This window comes from Suncus etruscus, chromosome 6, assembly GCF_024139225.1.
Source record: "Suncus etruscus isolate mSunEtr1 chromosome 6, mSunEtr1.pri.cur, whole genome shotgun sequence".
In the NCBI taxonomy this organism is placed as follows: Eukaryota; Metazoa; Chordata; class Mammalia; order Eulipotyphla; family Soricidae; genus Suncus; species Suncus etruscus.
In genome coordinates, this window is record NC_064853.1 from 71059588 (window position 1) to 71078447 (window position 18860).

Genomic DNA, 18860 nt, shown 5'->3' on the forward strand with positions numbered 1-18860 from the left:
AAGTTTGTGTCATCTGATATTAATATGGCCACTCCAGCTTTTTTAAGGGTGTTGTTTGCTTGGATAATTTTCCTCCAACCTTTCTTTTTAAGCCTATGTTTGCATTGACTATTTAGATGTTTTTCTTGTAGGCAGCAAAATGTTGGATTCAGCCTTTTGATCCATTTAGCCACTATGTGTCTCTTAACTTGTTGATTTAGTCCACTGACATTAAAAAAAATAAATGTCATGGGATTTAGTACCATCTTGATGTAGAAGTTTGGTGTGTCTTTTGGTCTGTCTTGTCTTAAAGTAGACTCTCAGTTTTTTTAAGGCTAATTCTTAGTCTATAAAGGTTTGAGCTATTGTTTATCTGTGAAGCTATGCATATATCCTTCAAACTTAAAAGTGAATCTGGTTGGGTGCAATATTTTGGCAAAGCATTCATTTTAGTGAGTTTTGTCATATATCCCACCACTGCCTTCTGGTCTTCAGGGTTTTTTGTGACAGATCTGCTATAAATCTTAAGGATACTCCTTTGAATGTAATTTCCCATTTTGTTCTTGCTGCTTTCAATATTCTATCCCTATCTGTGGGATTCAACATTGTGACTAGGATGTGTTTAAGGTGCTTTTCTTCAGGTCTCTTTTAGCATGCAGGATTTAGTTGCATGCAATAGTTAGCTCTGGGATTTTCTCTGCAATGATGCCCTTGACTGTTGATTCTTCCTGGGAATTTTCTTCCTGGATCTCTGGGACTCGAATTATTGTTATGGTTTTTTTTTTTAGTTTATCAAAAACTTTTATTTTCATCTATTCACATTATTTGAGTACTTTTTTCATTATCTGATCATTTGCTTTAAGGCTCTTTTCCAATCTCTTCTGTTGTAAGGCGTTGTAATTCATCTCATCTTCCAGCTCACTATTTCTATCCTCAGCTGCTGTTCCTATGTTGGAGAGGCTTTCCTCTGAGGTCTTCAATTCATCTACTGAGTTTTTCAGACCTGTTATTTCAGTTTGGAGTTTTCTGATTTCTATCTTCATATCCTCTTGAATCTTATTTGTGTTCTGTTCAACTCGATCTATGCTTTCTTTGAATTCTATGAACATCCTCCATATTTCTTCTCTAAACTCCTTATCTGAGAGGCTAACTAGGTGCTTGGCACTTTTCAGGTCATCAGAGCTACCATATGCCTGGTGTTGGATTAAGTTGTTTCCCCATCATCATGCTGGTTGTGTGGTTTTTTTCTATGTGTTATGGTGGGATTCATTGGTTAGAAAATGTGTGCAGCTGCAAAGTGGAGTGGCCAGGCTCTTCTGGCTCCACCCTCCTTGGGAATTGCCAGTTCACCACCACTCATGCAGCTTCCACAGATGCTTCTGGGTAGAGTTGATCTCAAAAGCCACAGCCATTGGTCAGGCTACAGCCCCTTGCAATCGCTATTTACAAGCTTTAAGTATGAACATTTTTTGCTTAAAGTTTTTAAAAATTAATTGCTTTTCAAATCAAACAAAAATACATCTCCCAACAACATGCTGACTTGTGTTCTCTCACTTCTGGAATTGCCTATTCACAAAATTCCTCTAATCATCCCCCAGGAAACTTTTCCTGCCCCTCATATTGTAGAAACAATATAAAAAATCTGTAGCCACCTAATGTGTCCAAAAGAACCTCACCAAATCCAAAAGCCTCAAGGCTTGACCATGAGGGGGGTCAATAATGCCACAGTTTAGAAAGCAGCCTGGGGTACCATCTAGTAGGGCCTAGAGACAGGCAGAGAATGTGGTTGTTACAGGTGTGTTCTGCAGAAATATGAATCACTTAGCTTGGCATTTATCTTACTAAGCATATGTCCAGTGGGTGAATCACCAACCTCACACACAGCAGCTTGATTTTCTTCATCTTGGGCCTCAATTAGTTCAGCAAGGAAGTATTCCCCATATGTATCCCTCAAAACTGTATCATGTCGCATCAATATTGGCATAAGATCATCATGATCTTCGACCCTGTTGAAGGAAAAGACTTAAGTCAATGTTGGCTTTTTTCTGTATTTCATTCAAAAAAGCATTTACTTTCAACTATGGGCAGGACACTCTGCTACATGATGGGAAACAGTAATGTGTCAGTGACATGAACTTGCATACTAACAGTGGTAGGGCGTTCACCTTGCATGGAGTCAATTCAGGATGGACAATGGTTTAAATCCTGGCATCCCATAGGATCCACCGAGCCTGCCAGGAGCAATTTCTGAGCACAGAGCCAAGAGTAGCCTGAGTGCACCAGGTGTAACCCAAAAGCCAACACACACACACACACACACACACACACACACACAACCCAAGATCACTAATTACAGAAGACTGACTACAACAGCTGGGATGGAGCAGAACTTTTGGAACCATAAAGAAAGACTTTATTCTAGACTTCATCCTATGACCTGTGCAAATACCAAGATCTCTAATTACAGAAAACTGATTGTGACAACCATAACTGAGCAGAATGTTTCCTGGCACCATAAAAATACCTTGTAGTTCTATAATGAGATGTCCAGAGCCTGTAGTTGTTCCCATGATAGTATACTTCAAGGGTAGAGAAACCCTTATCTCTTAGGCCAATGGAATTTCCTTTCTAATTTCCCCAATATTTACTGTGCCTATGCAAAAAAAATGTAAAAAGAAAAACAGGGTCCAGAGAGGTAGTGCAGTGGTAAGTAGTTTGCCTTGCATGTGGCCTATTAAGGGCAGACCTTGGTTCAATCCCCAGCATCCCATATAGTCTCCCAAGCCAGGGGTGATTTCTGAGCACATAGCCAGTAACCCTGAGCATCACTGGGTATGGCTCAAAAACAAATCAAAAAAACCTTGCCACACCAGCCCCCTTCCTTATTTTTTTCTTCTTTCTTGTTGTTGTTTTTGTTGTTGTTGAGTTTTTTGTCATTGTTGTGTTTTTTGTCATTGCTTGTTTTGGTTTGATTTTTTTCTTTCTTCTTTTAAATTAATATTTATAGCTTCTAGACAGGCTCCTCCCAGATTTATTTTTTTCTCAACAGAACCATAGAAATGAATCATCTTGTTCTGCTTCATAAATTGAGGGTGAGGGGGAAGTGGATAGTACCAGGAGCAAACAGTCACATGAACACTGAATGGAAATAAAAAATAATCAGACCTAAATACCAAACCCAAAGAATGTCAGGGGCCAGAGTGATTTCACAGTGGTAGGGGATTTGCCTTGCATGCAGCTAACTCAGGACAGACCTGGGATCGATCACTGGTGTCCCATATGGTCCCCAGAGTCAGGAGAGATTTTTGAGTGCATAGCCAGGAGTAACCCCTGAGTTGAGTCACCAGGTGTGGCCAAAATAAACAACCAAACAAACAAACAAAAAAAACAAAATCAACCAATGACAACAGAATCAAGATACCCAATCTACAACAAAGGGGACCTGTTACACTAGCAGTCCAGGGACAAAGGAAGGAGGTATAGGATGTATGCTGGGAACACGGGTGGAGGAAGGACAACACTGGTGGTGAAAATAGACCTAATTCACTGTCACTATGTACCTTAAATATAACTGTGAAAGACTTGTAATTCACATTAGTCACAATAAAAAAATATTTTTAAAAAAAAGTAGAAATAAGTACTGTGGAGGGAGGGAGTATGACGGGGTGAGTGATCAGAGGTGATCTCTCAGAGAAAGATCTCTGAATTGAAACCTGATGAAGACAGGGTGAGGAAGCTATGTAAAAGCCTCAAGGTGAAACCACCCTGGTAGAAGTAACATTGCATTTGGTTTAAAATACATTACTGCATTTGTCAGAGAGAAGGAATGAGAATATGGGACAAAATTCACCCAAATGTTTCAAGGAGCACTTCTGTTATTTTCCCCAAACACCCCCACTTCTCTGCTCAAAAAAAAATCCACTACCTGGAAACAATTGTCTAATTTACTAATTTACATATTTATTTGTTCATTTGTTATTCTTCCTGAAATGTCAAAATTATGTGTTAAAGATTCTGAGAAGGGCTTTATCTGTGTAATCTGTTATACTTCTCATTGCCAGGGCCAACATCACTCCAGAAATGAGAAGAATGAGGCTCCTGGGAATGAAGGGATGTTCTGCCTGAGATGACAGCAGGTAAGCTAACTTAGACCTTGGCACTACATTCTGCAAAAACATTCCTTTATTTTGATACTGCTTTTGCAAAGTGTCAGAAAACAAGAACAGAAGGGGAAAAATTCCATCTTTGATTTAAATTCAGGAGTTGAGGAGTTAGCATGCTAATTGAACATGCTGTATTTCCTTAATAAATATAATTATGTATTTCCTCATGTAGATGTAGTTCTCCCCACCCCTTTTTGAGATTTCTTTAGTAGGAAATTCTAGAAGATTAGTTTCTCTTGGGTTCTCAGTTTATGTTAGAACCAGGTTATAAGGATTATGTAGCTTGTTATTTTTACTCCCATATGCACCTGTCATATCCTGCAGCATTGTTTCTTTTGTCATGGGCACATTAAAATGAGGAAATCTTATGTACAAAAATCAGTTCTTACCTAAGAGGGATAGGAACTCCTTAAGGGGGTCTTTTACCTTGAACATTTGTCACAAATGCTTCTCATGACAAATTTAATATATGAAACAAAGGCAAGTTATTTAAATTCTTCATATCACAGTTATTTCATTTGCCATAAAAATCTAAGACAATGATGTGTGCAGTAGTTTTGCTGTTATTGTTGTTGTTGTTGTTGTTATTATTATTATTATTATTATTATTAGGTCTTGGCCATACCCAGTGACTCTCAAGAGTTACTCCTGGCTATGCACTCAGAAATCACTCCTGGCTTGGGGGACCATATGAAAAGCTGGGGAATTGAACCATGGTCTGTCCTAGGTAAGCCACATGCATGGCAAATGCCCTACCACTGTGCCACTGCTCCGGCCCCTGTTATTATTTTTATTCTTTTTCTTTTTTTTTTTTTTTTGGTTTTTTAGGCCACACCCATTTGATGCTCAGGGGTTACTCCTGGCTAAGCGCTCAGAAATTTCCCCTGGCTTGGGGGGACCATATGGGACGCCGGGGGGATCGAACCGCGATCATGATCTTTCCTTGGCTAGCGCTTGCAAGGCAGACACCTTACCTCTAGCGCCACCTCGCCAGCCCCTATTCTTTAGGTAGAAAGAATCAATATGGAAAATGGAAGAATGGGGCTGTAGTGATAGGGGCACAGTGGTAGGGTGTTTGCCTTGCACTCAGATGACGTGGGACGGACCTGGGTTCAATCCCCGGCATTCCATGTTGTCCCATATTTTGTGCTAGGAGCAATTTCTGAGCACAGAGCCAGGAATAACTCCTGAGCACTGCCAGGTGTGGCCCAAAAATCAAAGAAGATAAAAAGAAAATTGGAAGAATACATAACTACTGCATAAAAAGAGAATATTAAAGAAGCTTGAACCACTGTACTAATACCCTTTCATCATTACAGATTTAAATTCTTCAATTCCATTCATTATTACTAATCTATTTAAAGTCTTACTATCCTCACTTTATTCCTCTAAACAACTTTGCCACATTCCAGTTTCTGGTATAAACAGAGAGCTCTTATTTTCATTGCTATGACTTAAGTCTTTCCATTCCTATCACAAACAATGCAAGTTGATGTAGTTTGTCCCAAAGACATCTTGTTATCTTTCTTACTTATAGCTGTGTTCCTACCTAGTATTGACTCCTCTTTATTCTAAACTCTGTAGTTCAAGACTGACTACCACTACACAGAATCTGGAAGGAAGATTATCTTGGTGATACCACTAGATACCCATTACCATCACTATATGTCACCAATCCCAATGTTTTTCTGGGTTTTGTTTTATTTGTTTTGTTTTGTTTTCAATGCACAGTATGTTTCCAACTAAAGAATGTACTCTTTGGAGACACAGAAAAAATTCTATAACTTTGTGACGAATTCCCTCCTTAACCAAACTCTAGCAGGATCCTCTTAGTATTATCAACTGGCCATCAACCTTCAATGGAGTCTAACATAGTTTCTTTCAGCAGAACTATAAATCATGGCATAGATGTGGAGAAAGGGAACACTTACAAATTGTTGGTGTGTTTAAAAACTAGTACAGAAAATAGTATCCATGTTCCTCATAGAATTAAAAATAAAATTACATGAGATCCAGTACCAGTACATGAAATCCAATACCTGAAGAAATATCCAAAAAAAATAAGAACACAGATCAGAAAAGATACCCTAACCCCACCCTAACCCTAGCCCTAATTCTAATCCTAACTGTGCATGTGCAAAGTGGCATGGTTTAAAATAAGCAGACATATGGAAACAACCAAAACATCCATAGATTTATGAATAAATAAAGCATATGTAGTATATATTAATGCTCATATGAACATAAACACACAAAAGAATATTGTTCAGGCATAAAAAGAAATGAGAGTACCATCTGTTAAAAGCTGAATGAATATGAATGTACTACACTAAGAGAAATAAGTCAGGCAGAGAAAGATAAATATTATATGATCTCAAGTATATATAATCTAATACTTTTTTGTTTTTGTTTTTGTAATATTTTTTAAATAAAACAGAAAGATTAGGTCTGTGGTACCAGAGGCAGGCAGTGAAAGGAGATGTAATTGGGAGGAAGTGGTCAAAAGATACAAATTTTAATTATAAGATGAATATAGGGACACCATGATGACTATAGTTAATACTTCTATAGGTTAAATATTCAATTTGATAATAGTGGAATTCCCAAAAATTCTTATCACAATGATTTTTCTTTCTTTTTGATGCATCTATAAGAGATAATTATTAACTAAATCTACTGTGGTAAAATTTCACAAAACATGTATAACAAACATTCTGCTGTCTACATTAGGCTTACACTGATAGTTTTTAATCCCTTATAATAATAGTTTTTCTCAAAAAAATTTAAAAAAAGCATCAGTTGACAAAAAATAAATGTGTATCATATGGATTGACTCCTCCTCTCATTTCTGACTCTATTAAGCCTCTATTTAAACCACTGTCATTTCTCCATTTTTCCATTAAAATGCCATAACCTTAGCATAAATAACCCAAGTTCTGTTCAACACTAGATAAAATTCCCTAATGCAACAGTAATTATTAATTAAAATCTATCTTTCCACATTAACTAGCATCCAGTTTATTAATCTTTAATATCTGCATATGCCATAGCTTCAGATAGCTAAGGGTCATATCTAATGTGGATAGATCCTCATCATATGCTAGTCCCTCACTCAGTGTGCTCTATGCAATTACATATCCCCAAATGCACAGAGGGAACAATCCTCACCCCTTATTCCAGGTGAGGTGTCTATGATCTGAAGGAATGTATCTGAAATGGACAGAGCCCAAGTCTCATGCTGACAGCACCAGGGCCCCTCTGCTTAACCATTAGCTGAGAAACCAGACCAAGAACCTGCATGTGAAACCTCTTTTTCTCATTTACAAAATGGACAGAAGCATAAAATATGGTGGAGGGCTCAGGCTATACTCTCAGTGCATCGTGGCAGGTGGTGAGCCTCCTGCAGAAGAAGTGAATGCTGGGAGATTTCAAGACCCTGCTGTATCATGAACCACCTGGAAACTTTAGTTACTGATTCCAAACGAACATGCTTAATGAGCCTAGAATGTTTCACTGCATCCCAGAAGCAACTCAGGTTTCTCCTAATTTGCCAGAGCGTGCTGCTAACAAAGGAGGCTTTACTCATTACAAAATTATAGGGGGGGGCAGGTTTGATAGTATAGCGAGTAGGGCACATGTTTTGCATGCAGCCAACTGACCAGGGTTCAACCCTGGCATCCCATATATTCCTGCACCCCTCCGGGAGTAATTCCTGAGTACTGATCCAGGAATAAACCTCGAGTACCACCAGGTGTGGCCCCCCAAAAAAAACAAAATAGTTCTTGGCAATATTAGGGTTTGGGGGAGTTGTTTTATAATTCTGGTGGGGGGAGAGGCCATACCTAAGTTAAATATCCTAAGCAGTATGGCCTAAGTTAGGCCATACCTAACTTAAATATCCTAAGCAGTACTTAGGATACTACTGGCTCTGTGTGCAGAAACTACTCCTGGTGATGTTCAGGAGATCCTCTGTGTGCTGAAATCAAACAGATTGGCATCATGTGAAATAAAAAGCAAGACAAGACCCTTATCCTTCTGCTATCACTCTGGCTTGAGTTTTGTTCTGTTTTTTGATATTATAGAAGAGCCTAACCAATAAATTCATTTTCATACATCTAAACCAAAACAAAAAGTTACATCAAAATTCAATTATACTGTATTTTCCGGCGTATAAGACGACCCCCTAATTTTACAGTTAAAACATAGATTTAGGCCTATATTCGCTGTATAAGACAGAATGTTCCTGTGCTGCAACTGTATGTACCACAGTGAGCCAATCACAACAAGCAAAGGTTCAAAGGTTATACTGTAATAGACTTCCTCTCTGACTCTGGCCAATCTGAGCAGGCTTTTTACAGTGTATATTCGAGTCCAGAACATTGTCTAATTTGCATGCATAAAAAGCCTGCTTGGATTGGCTGAGTTAGAGAGGCAGTCTGAGCAGCCTTGCAGTGATTGGTGCAGGATCGAGTTGGAAAATTCATTTCGTGGCAATATCCAGACGATTTTTGTTTAGTGGCATATCAAAACGTTTTTCGGGATATATTTGGCGTATAAGACGACCCCCGATTTTTGGTTAACTTTTTTTCATTTCAAAAGTTATCTTATATGCTGGAAAATATGGTAAGCTTAAAAAATAGAGGATACAGATTGGTATACTAGTCATTTAAGTGTGTCATGAACAATCACATAGGGAACTACAAAAATCTGTGTTCCAAAGACTTTAGCTGCATGATAGAATAAATTATTTCAGAGGTAAAAACCCAAAAATAGAGCCAGAGAAATATGAGAGGGATTAAAATACTTACCCTGCATGTGGCTGACCTTGGTTACATCACCAACCAGCAACAGTTATAGTCATCAGAGCACCCTTGAGTACAGAGCCAGGAGTAGCATCTGTATGCAGCTAAGTGTGTTCCTACACACACACACACACACACACACACACACACACACACTCACACTCACATACACATACACATTAGAATTGTCTGATATCTCAGCATCCTATTAACAAAGTTATCAACACATTCCTCTATATGAAGCCTTCCTAGAAAAACTCCATACAGTAGAGTTCCAAAGAACCTTTTCCCTGAAGTCCTTCCTAATATGGATAAAGAGGAACTTCTGCAAATATACATTCTTTGTGGTAATCAATAATTTGCTATCTTGCATCAGCCGCAAAGCTGATGATAAAGTATGACAACCACCCAGCCTCACAGAGTCTCACATAGCACACAACAAAATCCAGCCCCATAGTAACTGAACACCCCAGCTACAAAAAAGCAGCTCAACCAGTAAAAAGTTTAGTCAAAGGCCCTGATGTCATGAGCATTAGTGCCAAATGTGGGTAGAAGCACAGACACCACTTCCTCAGAACCTGTTTGGCACAACATGTTCTTGTGATGTAACATGTGTGACCCACGGCTGTCAGTATAATGAGGATGGAAAGTTATGGTTTATCAACACAAAGTGCAACAAAAATTATATTATTCTCTAAGAGCAATACATTCCATGCATGGCGTGGAGGAGGTAATAATGTATTGCATAATGCAGTAGTAATAGAGTATTTTATTTAAACTTGTGATGAAAGATTTTATTCCTACAAAAAAGAGATTAATGGCTCCATTAGATTTTAAAGAATGTGCCAGAAGAAAACAGTTAACTCCAGTAATTAAGAAATCAACAGCTTTTCAGGTGTCCTCTATACCAAAGTTTCTCAACTAGGAGCCATCTGACCTCCCCTAAAAGTCCCCAGGATATTACAAGATGGACACAGTTGAAAATCAAAAAATGTAAGGTCAAGTCATGAGAACAGAGGTACCACAGAGAGGAGCTGGAGTGACAGTACAGTGATAGGGCATTTGCCTTGCATGCTGCCAACCCAGGACAGACCCAGGCTTGATCCCTGGCATTTCTTTATTTTTTTTTATTTTTAATTATGAGAACAAAGATGCAAAGAAAGAGGACAAGGTAAAATTACAGTGGAAGGACAATCACCCATAACATAATTCTCAGAAGAAGTCCCCTGATATCTTAACTTTGAACTTTCAGCCAAAGAACATTAAGATAAATAAAACAGAATACATGTACAATTACTTTGTCCCTCAAGTCCCCAGATTGTAACACATTATAATATTTCTTAACAGCACACAAGGCAATCTAAAGCCATAAAACTTACGTAACTCCTTAAACATTAGAGGCATAGTATTTTTTACATTTACATATACATGCATATTAGCTTAAGTTAACCTCAAATTTTAAGTGTTTATTTTTAAGGATTAGAGTCAAAGGAGCACAGTAAAAACGGTGTTAGAGTGGCAATTGTTGTTTGCATAGGCCCACCAAAATATGAGGGGCATGGAAAGGAAATACCTTGGCCTAAATACAAAGAGACTCGACCCCTGAAATTTCCTGGCATAAGACCAACTCTAGGCTCCAGGCAAGCTAGATCATCCAATCCAAGACATTGTCTGTAGTGCCAACACACTTTTATTTTTCACACAGTCTCTGTTGTTGGTATCATGTTTCTGTATTAAAGATCCTGGAATCTGCATATCCTACATTGAAGTCAGGATGTGGAGCATCCTCTTGTTTCACCTCACCATTAAAGGGCAATGCAGAGAGCCCTGTTCTGTAAGTAGGTCGTTGTTGTTGTTAAGTCTTCTCAGTGTTAAGGGAAGTCTCTTTTGAGCAGGTCGATGTCTGAGCAGTGGTAGGGTCTTATGTGGTAGAGGATTGCTTCCAGGTGATGCATAGACAAACCTGGATGTTTCGTGGATGGCTTCCCTGGTTCAGGGGTGAATGGAAAATGCCCTTTCTTCTGAGGCCTGTGCCAGGTCATTATGTCAATGTTCAGGGTGTAAGGTCCCTTTGCACTACAAGATTTGTGTGTTCCAATCTCTATTAGATAGGATCTTATTTGTATGTATAGTATTTTCCCATTTTAATGGGCCTATGCAAAAAAGGAGCAATGCCACGTGGCATTATTGGTGCATATGGGGGCCATAAGAACAAGTCCAACAAACCCCATGACATGGTTCAATCATAAGGATTAAACTGGGGAACTTTTTCACCAAAATTCCTTGTTGAACAGCTCATAAAGAGAAGATAAAAAGTGGTTAGAATCGTCACTGTATAAGAGAATATTTAGTAAGACTTATAGCTGTCAGAGAAAAAAACACAAAATATTCAAAAGAAATATGTGTCCATTTTATGTCTTTTGAAACAGTTTGGGGTTGTCACACACAATGCACGGCTTTGGTCTGTGATTAGGATTGTGTAGTACTAAAGTTAAAAAGAGTAATGTGGTTAGTGATGTTTGCGGGGGGGGGGGTGAGAGAGTTAAGGAGTAAAAATGAGCTTTGTAGGAGTGTGGGAAAGGGAAGAATACAAAATGGACATTCTGGATATGCAAAACAAACATAAAGATAAGGGATACTCTTAATACATTTTCCATATGTGGACTAGTCAGAAATTGCCAGTGACAAACTTAGCACAATCGAGCAAATCTCAGCACACCCCAAGTTAAGACCCACCATTTCTGGCCTCCTGGGCTGGAACCCCAGAAGGCCTGGAGGCCAGGGACAGAAGAGGGGAAGGCTGGGAGCCTATCAAGGCTCCCAGTGCACCCAAGTTAGGGAGAAGGCCTTTCACATGGGGTCTCCCCAAACCCCATAAGGCTAGAGCTAGCCTCCAGCTCAAGAGAGGATGGATAGAGAGTGGGAAGCCAGGATCTGCCCGCCCTACATCCTGTGCCCTTCCCACCCTAGAGCTGGAGGAAAGGCGGGGAAAGCTTGGGACCCCATCCAGGAGGGACCCCCGACACGCACCTTGTTTGGCCACCTGGGCTGCCACCCCAGAAGGCCTGGAGGCTGGGGGCAGAAGAGGGGAAGGCTGGGGGCCTATCAAGGCTCCCAGCGCACCCAAGTTAGGGAGAAGGCCTTCCACATGGGGTCTCCCCAAACCCCATGTGGCTAGAGCTAGCCTCCAGCTCAAGAGAGGATGGATAGAGAGCTGGAGGCCAGGATCTGCTTGTCCTACACCCTGTGCCCTTCCCACCCTAGAGCTGGGGAAAGGGCGGGGAAAGCTTGGGACCCCATCTAGGAGGGACCCCCCGACACCCACCTTCTCGGCCGCCTGGGCTGCCACCCCAGAAGGCCTGGAGGCCGGATCCCTGGCATTTCATGGTCCCCCAAGCCTGCCAGGATCAATTTCTGAGAGCAGAGCCAGAAGTAACTCCTTAGCACCACCAGGTGTGACCCAAAAACCAAAAAAGAGAGAGAGAGAGATACCATAGAGAGAAGAACCAGCAAAGAAAACAGAGAAATCACCAAGAATAAATTACCAAAAAATATCGAGAAACACTGCTCTAAACTCAGAGAAGGCAAAGAATGACAATGTAAGTCTGGGAATATAGCTCAGTGCTAGATCCTTGCATGAGAAGTCCTGAGTTCAATCCCTTAGTAACACAACACACACAAACATACACACACACACACACACACACACACAGAGTTCAATCCCCTAATAACACCACACACACACACACACACACACACACACGAAATTTGTGATAGCTTCCTGGGAAGAAAAAAAGACAAACTCACTCATCATTACTCACTATGCCATTATCCTGGGTTTTAAAGGAGTGAGCAGCATAATGCTGGAACTCTACAGAATTGTCCCAGCTGAATAGCATGGTCTCTCCGTGACAGGCCAAACTTAAGACTATTCCAAAGAGGGGCCAGAGTGATAGAACAGTATCACTTGTATATCACAGTATGACTTGCTCGCAGTCAACTGGATTTCAATCCTTGGCTCCCATATTGTCCACCAGAAATGATCTCTGAGAGCAAAGCCAAGAATAAGCCCTGAGAACTGCCAGGTGTGGTCCCAAAACAAACAGAAGAGACTGTATTAAGGTAGATTGACTCAAAGGCTGCAGAATTCTTTTGTATAATTATCTTCTAAGGGGATAAATCTATAGGCAAGTTTCCTTGCAGGAGGGGTATTGTTTCCTTGGCAGCAAAAACAAAAACAAAAACAAAAACAAAAAAAAAAAAAAAAAACCTCACAAACTCACAGATGGAAAGTTCACAGTTAAGAACCCTAGTGACAGCAGCAAAGAAACAGGCCATCTTTGCATACAGAATGTTGGCACCGCCTCCTTCTCCTGTCTGACGGCATTTTCCACATTCAGAGAGGATTTGCATTTCATTAGCTAGACTTTCAAATGTGCTGCTGAGCAAGTGATTCTGATGTCACTTTAAATAATAATACTGTACTTTTTTCAAGCCTAAGAGAAAATGTGTGTTCTAAGAATCAGGAAATGTAGCAAAATTAATAATAATAATAATAATAATAATAATAATTTTAAAAAGCCAATCTAGTGGCAGTGCTAAAGAATGTAATACAATAGAATCAAACCAGCCCTTTACCATGAACCCTGTTTCATCATGGGATGGGAGACCCTGCAATTGGGCCCAAAAAGATTTCTCTTTTTATTCAGTCTGATATGTAAAACAAAGTGCCTTTTTCTTCCCAAGATCTCTTGTGACCTCTAGTGGTCTTAAAAAAAATCAACTACATCTTTTTTTTTTTTTTTTTTTTTTTTAACTACAGGTTCCATTTCAGAATTTTTTGTTTGTTTGTTTTTGGGTCACACCCAGAGCGCTCAGGGGTTACTCCTGGGTCTGCACTCAGAAATTGCTTCTGGCAGGCATGGGGGACCATATGGGATGCTGAGATTCGAACCACTGTCCTTCTGCATGCAAGGCAAACACACTATCTCCATGCTATCTCTCCGGCCCCTACATTTCAGAATTTTTAAATCAAGTTGGAAATTATTTTACTTCTCCTTGGGAAATGTCATCACTTAAAAGTTAGAAAAGATTTGAAGCCAAGAATGGCTTCAAAGAGCACCAAGGCCAATTAAATGGTTCCTGTCATTTCTACTACCAGTATCTGATTCAAGAGTCTAACTCTGCACATCATCAGGAGATGAAGTCTTATTTGGCACAACGTCTTTCCAATTGGACACTTAACAGGACATAAGATGATCGATGGTGTAACTCCATAGTTTCCCTAACCCTGTTTATACCCTAACCTTGTTTATACCCTGTTTAGTATAAATCAAGTTTAAATCAAGCCAATTCTGTAAAAGCATGAAACTACTGGGGCCTCCCAGGACAGATCAAGGTTCAGGAGTGCATGGCTTGCATGCATAGTGACACAAGCTATGATCTAGCACAGCATGTCCCTCCTCCCCCCCTCAAGAACTATGAATGAGGGGATCATGAGCTCATTACCCAATGCCACCAAAATCACACAGGCATTGTTCAAGGAACCACTGCATAGGCAACTGAATTCAAGGCCTACACATGCTCTGTAGATACTGTGCTCTGCCACTTGAGCTATCTTACCTTTTCATCTCCTTTAATAGCAATGTTTCCCCAATTTTGGTCAAGAAAGAAACACTCCATTTTAAACATTTATATCATTGAGAGCCCTAATTCTTTCCTAGTGAGTTCTATACTACAGCCACACAAGAAGAAAAAAAGTAGGTTTCAAACCTCAGAAAGACTGTTCCATTACTTCAAGAACATTTCAAATAGATACCAATGACTAAAGTTCACTAGAGATGGTAAAAGTGTATCCAAAAATAGCTATAGTTTATTTCAGATATTATACAAAATAAAGAACAGTAACTTTGATAATTAGTGTCTAAGTAGAAGGAAAGATTAAAGCATAATTTTCCACATGAGTAAATCAAAGAAACAAAAGGAGGGATTATAGCATTGACCTGCTACTTCTAAATCTGTTGCTAAGTAAATGGCAGAAGGATAATTATATTCTCAAACCCATCACTGTTTAATGTCTATCAGTGCAAGAAACTATTGATAAAACAGACTCCAAAAGATGAAGTGAAAAATATAACCAAGAAGTTTCCTGCCCACACTTAATTAAATATGGCACTTACTTAAATAGTGAAATATCCTCTTTTTTCTGTGAAAGAGAGAGACAGAACACACACAAACACAAACACACACAACACTTTCAGATGCCTCTTCAAATATCCCTAAAAATTTATACCTTCAATTAAAATTTTAATTATGCTCATTTAAATATGAGCAATTTGGAAAGCCAATTTCTTTTTTTTTTTTTATTTAAACACCTTGATTACATACATGATTGTGTTTGGGTTTCAGTCATGTAAAAAACACCACCCATCACCAGTGCAACATTCCCATCACCAATGTCCCAAATCTCCCTCCTCCCCACCCGACCCCCGCCTGTACTGTAAACAGGCTCTCCATTTCCCTCATACATTCTCATTATTAGGACAGTTCAAAATGTAGTTATTTCTCTAACTAAACTCATCACTCTTTGTGGTGAGCTTCCTGAGGTGAGCTGGAACTTCCAGCTCTTTTCTCTTTTGTGTCTGAAAATTATTATTGCAAGAATGTCTTTCATTTTTCTTAAAATCCATAGATGAGTGAGACCATTCTGCATTTTTCTCTCTCTCTGACTTATTTCACTCAGCATAATAGATTCCGTGTACATCCATGTATAGAAAAATGTCATGACTTCATCTCTCCTGACAGCTGCATAATATTCCATTGTGTATATGTACCACAGTTTCTTTAGCCACTCGTCTGTTGAAGGGCATCTTGGTTGTTTCCAGAGTCTTGCTATGGTAAATAGTGCTGCAATGAATATAGGTGTAAGGAAGGGGTTTTTGTATTGTATTTTTGTGTTCCTAGGGGGAAAGCCAATTTCTTAAAATGAATCACACTTGTCCATCTTCATCAAGGAAAAACAACAATCTCCTACAGTAACTATTTCTTTAAAAATTCAATATTGTACTCAAATTAATTGAATTTTTTTTTGTTCTTGGTTTGGGGGCCACATCTAACTGTCCTTAAGGTTTATTCTTGGGTCTGTGCTTAGGGATCACTTATAGCTGTGCTCAGGAAACCCTATAAAGAGTAGGAATTCAATCAGGGTTGATTACATACAAAGAAAGCATCTTAATTCCTATACTATCTCCCTGGCCTTAAATTGTCTTTTTAAAGTCTCTTCCTCATTATAAAATCTTCCATATCAGATCATTGTTAATAGAATTTTGTTCCCCTTGTGATTTGTTTCTTGCAGATTTTCTGTGAGATATTTTGCCATCAGAGGCTGACCAAAGAAGAACTCAGGACAAGGAAACAATGTGTAGAAAAAACATTGGTTAAAAAAAAATTCAAACTCAGGCCACATTGGTTTAAGGGGTACAGTATAACACAGGGATTTTTAAAAGGAAAAAGGAAAATGGAAGAAGGGATTAGATGGGGGTGGAGAAGAACAACAAATCCTAACCATCTTGGGAATCACTTAGAAATCAGAGATGGAATGAGAATATCATAAGTTTATGCAAGTAGCCTCCATTTCAAATAACAAGTGAGTACCAGTGAGATCAAAGCAAAACTCAAATCAAAGCAAAGATATCACTGCACTACAACTGGAAGAAATAGTTGAGTTTTTGATAAACTGCTTCAGGGCTGTAAAAATACCAGTATTAAATGAATGTATAATTTTCTGTTACAGAAATGTCTTGATTAATAATTTTATTAAAAGTAAACTATTGAGAGTTTAACAATCTTCAAGAAAGATGCTATTTGGATATAGTGTCTACTACAATTTAAAAAAAATGGCTTTGAAAATGTGTTCCTTCATATTTAATCATTGTCTTACTATCCTTCCCAAAAGAAAGATCTACTTTGCACACAAGTTTAATCCATTAAGATCATTTCTAAAATAAATATGCTTTAAGTTCATATATTCTGTTCATTTAAAATGGAATTTGTAAGGAATTGAACTAGAAGTGGACAGTAGTGGACAGTTTTGGGACTGTCTTGGTGGTGTTAAAGATCCAGAAACTGTACATCAAAACCAGTCCTATTACTGTGTTATCTCTTTGGCCCCCAAACCATAAACTTTTAACACTATTAAACTGTTTTAAACTACAATAAAAAATTAAAAATTTTTAAATAAAATAAAGTAAAATCTTTAAAGTTGCATCCAAACCCACTTAAATAAAATTAAAATAGGAAAATACTATGTTGACTTAACATATAAAGTTTTAATAACTGAAAGCATATTGCATTGATGAAGGCATTAAAAAAATGATTCCACATTTACAGCCATGTAAATAGGCCTGCTTCACAGGTTCACAAATAATTGTGGAAGAGATCAAGCTGATGAAACTTTTATCTACTGATCTCTGAGCTAATCCTTCAGGAGAGGTGTAGGCTGAGTCCCCACCCCACTGAAGCCTCAGCAATCAAACTTACATCTTACATCTGTTGCCATATATACTTTCCAACTTCACTGCTTCACGATTAATCTCAAAAGAGATGCCAAACCAATGAAACTCATGGGTATACCAGTATTTGAGCAAACCATCCCACTTCTATAGATTCTGGAGCTCCTAGAACACATATATGTGTGGTGGCCACACAACACCTTCAAATTGCATGACACTGACTGAAAACCCAGGAGGAACAATAGCTAACAGAAGTGAAAGTAGCACAGAAGTTGACTAAGCTCAGTAAGCAGAAACATTAACACAGAAGCCTCAACTAGCAACAAACAGTTCAGTAAATCTTGAGACAATGGCTTTAATAACCCCATATTGAGATATAACAATTTTCATAAACTTTCTTTAAACTATTCTTTTCGTTATGGTTTATGGGCCACACCCAGCAGCACCCAGGGTTACTCCTGACTCTGTGATTAGAAATCAATCCTGGAAGTCTCGGGTTACACTATGGAATGCCAAAGATAGAATGTAGGTCAGCCACCTGAAAGGCAAACACCTTACCTGTTGTGCTATAACTCTGGGCCTCGTGATTGAACTACATTTTATTAATAATTGTTAGATTACACGTTATTTTACAGCCCCCCCAAAAAAGATTGACAGTTCTGGCAGGTAGCTCACTCTTGATACAAGGTAGAGGATTTCCAGAATACCTGTGTTTCACCCTCAGCCTAGTCTGAATTATTTTTGTGCAGCAACTGTTTTAGACTCATTCACCTGGAGTTGGAAATACAGTGTGTGGGGCGATTTTACAACTAATAATTTATTTAAGCACTGTGGTTACAAAAATGTTTGTTGTTAGGTTTCCATCATCGAATTTAAACCACCCTTCACCAGTATAACTTTCTCACCACCAATGTTCCCCATTTTCCTCCTCCCCAGGCCCCTACCTGTCTTCAAGAGAGGCATTCTCTCTCTCTTCTCTCTCTCTTTCTCTCTCTCTCCTCTCTCTCTGCTCTTTCTCTCTCTCACTCTCTCTCATTGCCATAGTAGTTGTTGTGCAGTTATTTTTCTTTTCTTTTTTTCTTTCTTTTTTTTTTTTTTTTTTTGGTTTTTGGGTCACACCTGGCAGTGCACAGGGGTTACTCCTGGCTCTATGCTCAGAAATAGCTCCTGGCAAGCACAAGGGACCATATGGGATGCCGGGATTTGAACCAACCACCTTAGGTCTTGGATAGACTGTTTGCAAGACAAACGCCACTGTGCTATCTCTCCAGCCCCGTGCAGTTATTTTTCTAACTGTGCTCACCACTTTTTGTAGTAAGCTTCATAACATGGGCTGCTCTTTCTGGCCTTCATCTCTATTTTCTCTGGGTATTATTACCATTCTTGCTTTTATTTTTCTTAAATCC

The 18860-nt window shown here is 38.9% G+C and overlaps 1 protein-coding gene across 1 annotated transcript in view; it reads right to left on the reverse strand.

Annotated features, from left to right (window-relative positions):
* The window catches only part of CFAP61 (cilia and flagella associated protein 61), a 391053-nt gene that overhangs the window by 344920 nt on the left and 27273 nt on the right, over window positions 1–18860 (reverse strand). Inside the window, exon 6 of the mRNA XM_049774327.1 lies at window positions 1853–1985. Coding sequence (XP_049630284.1) covers window positions 1853–1985 — 133 coding nt within the window. The remainder of the gene's footprint in view (window positions 1–1852; window positions 1986–18860) is intronic.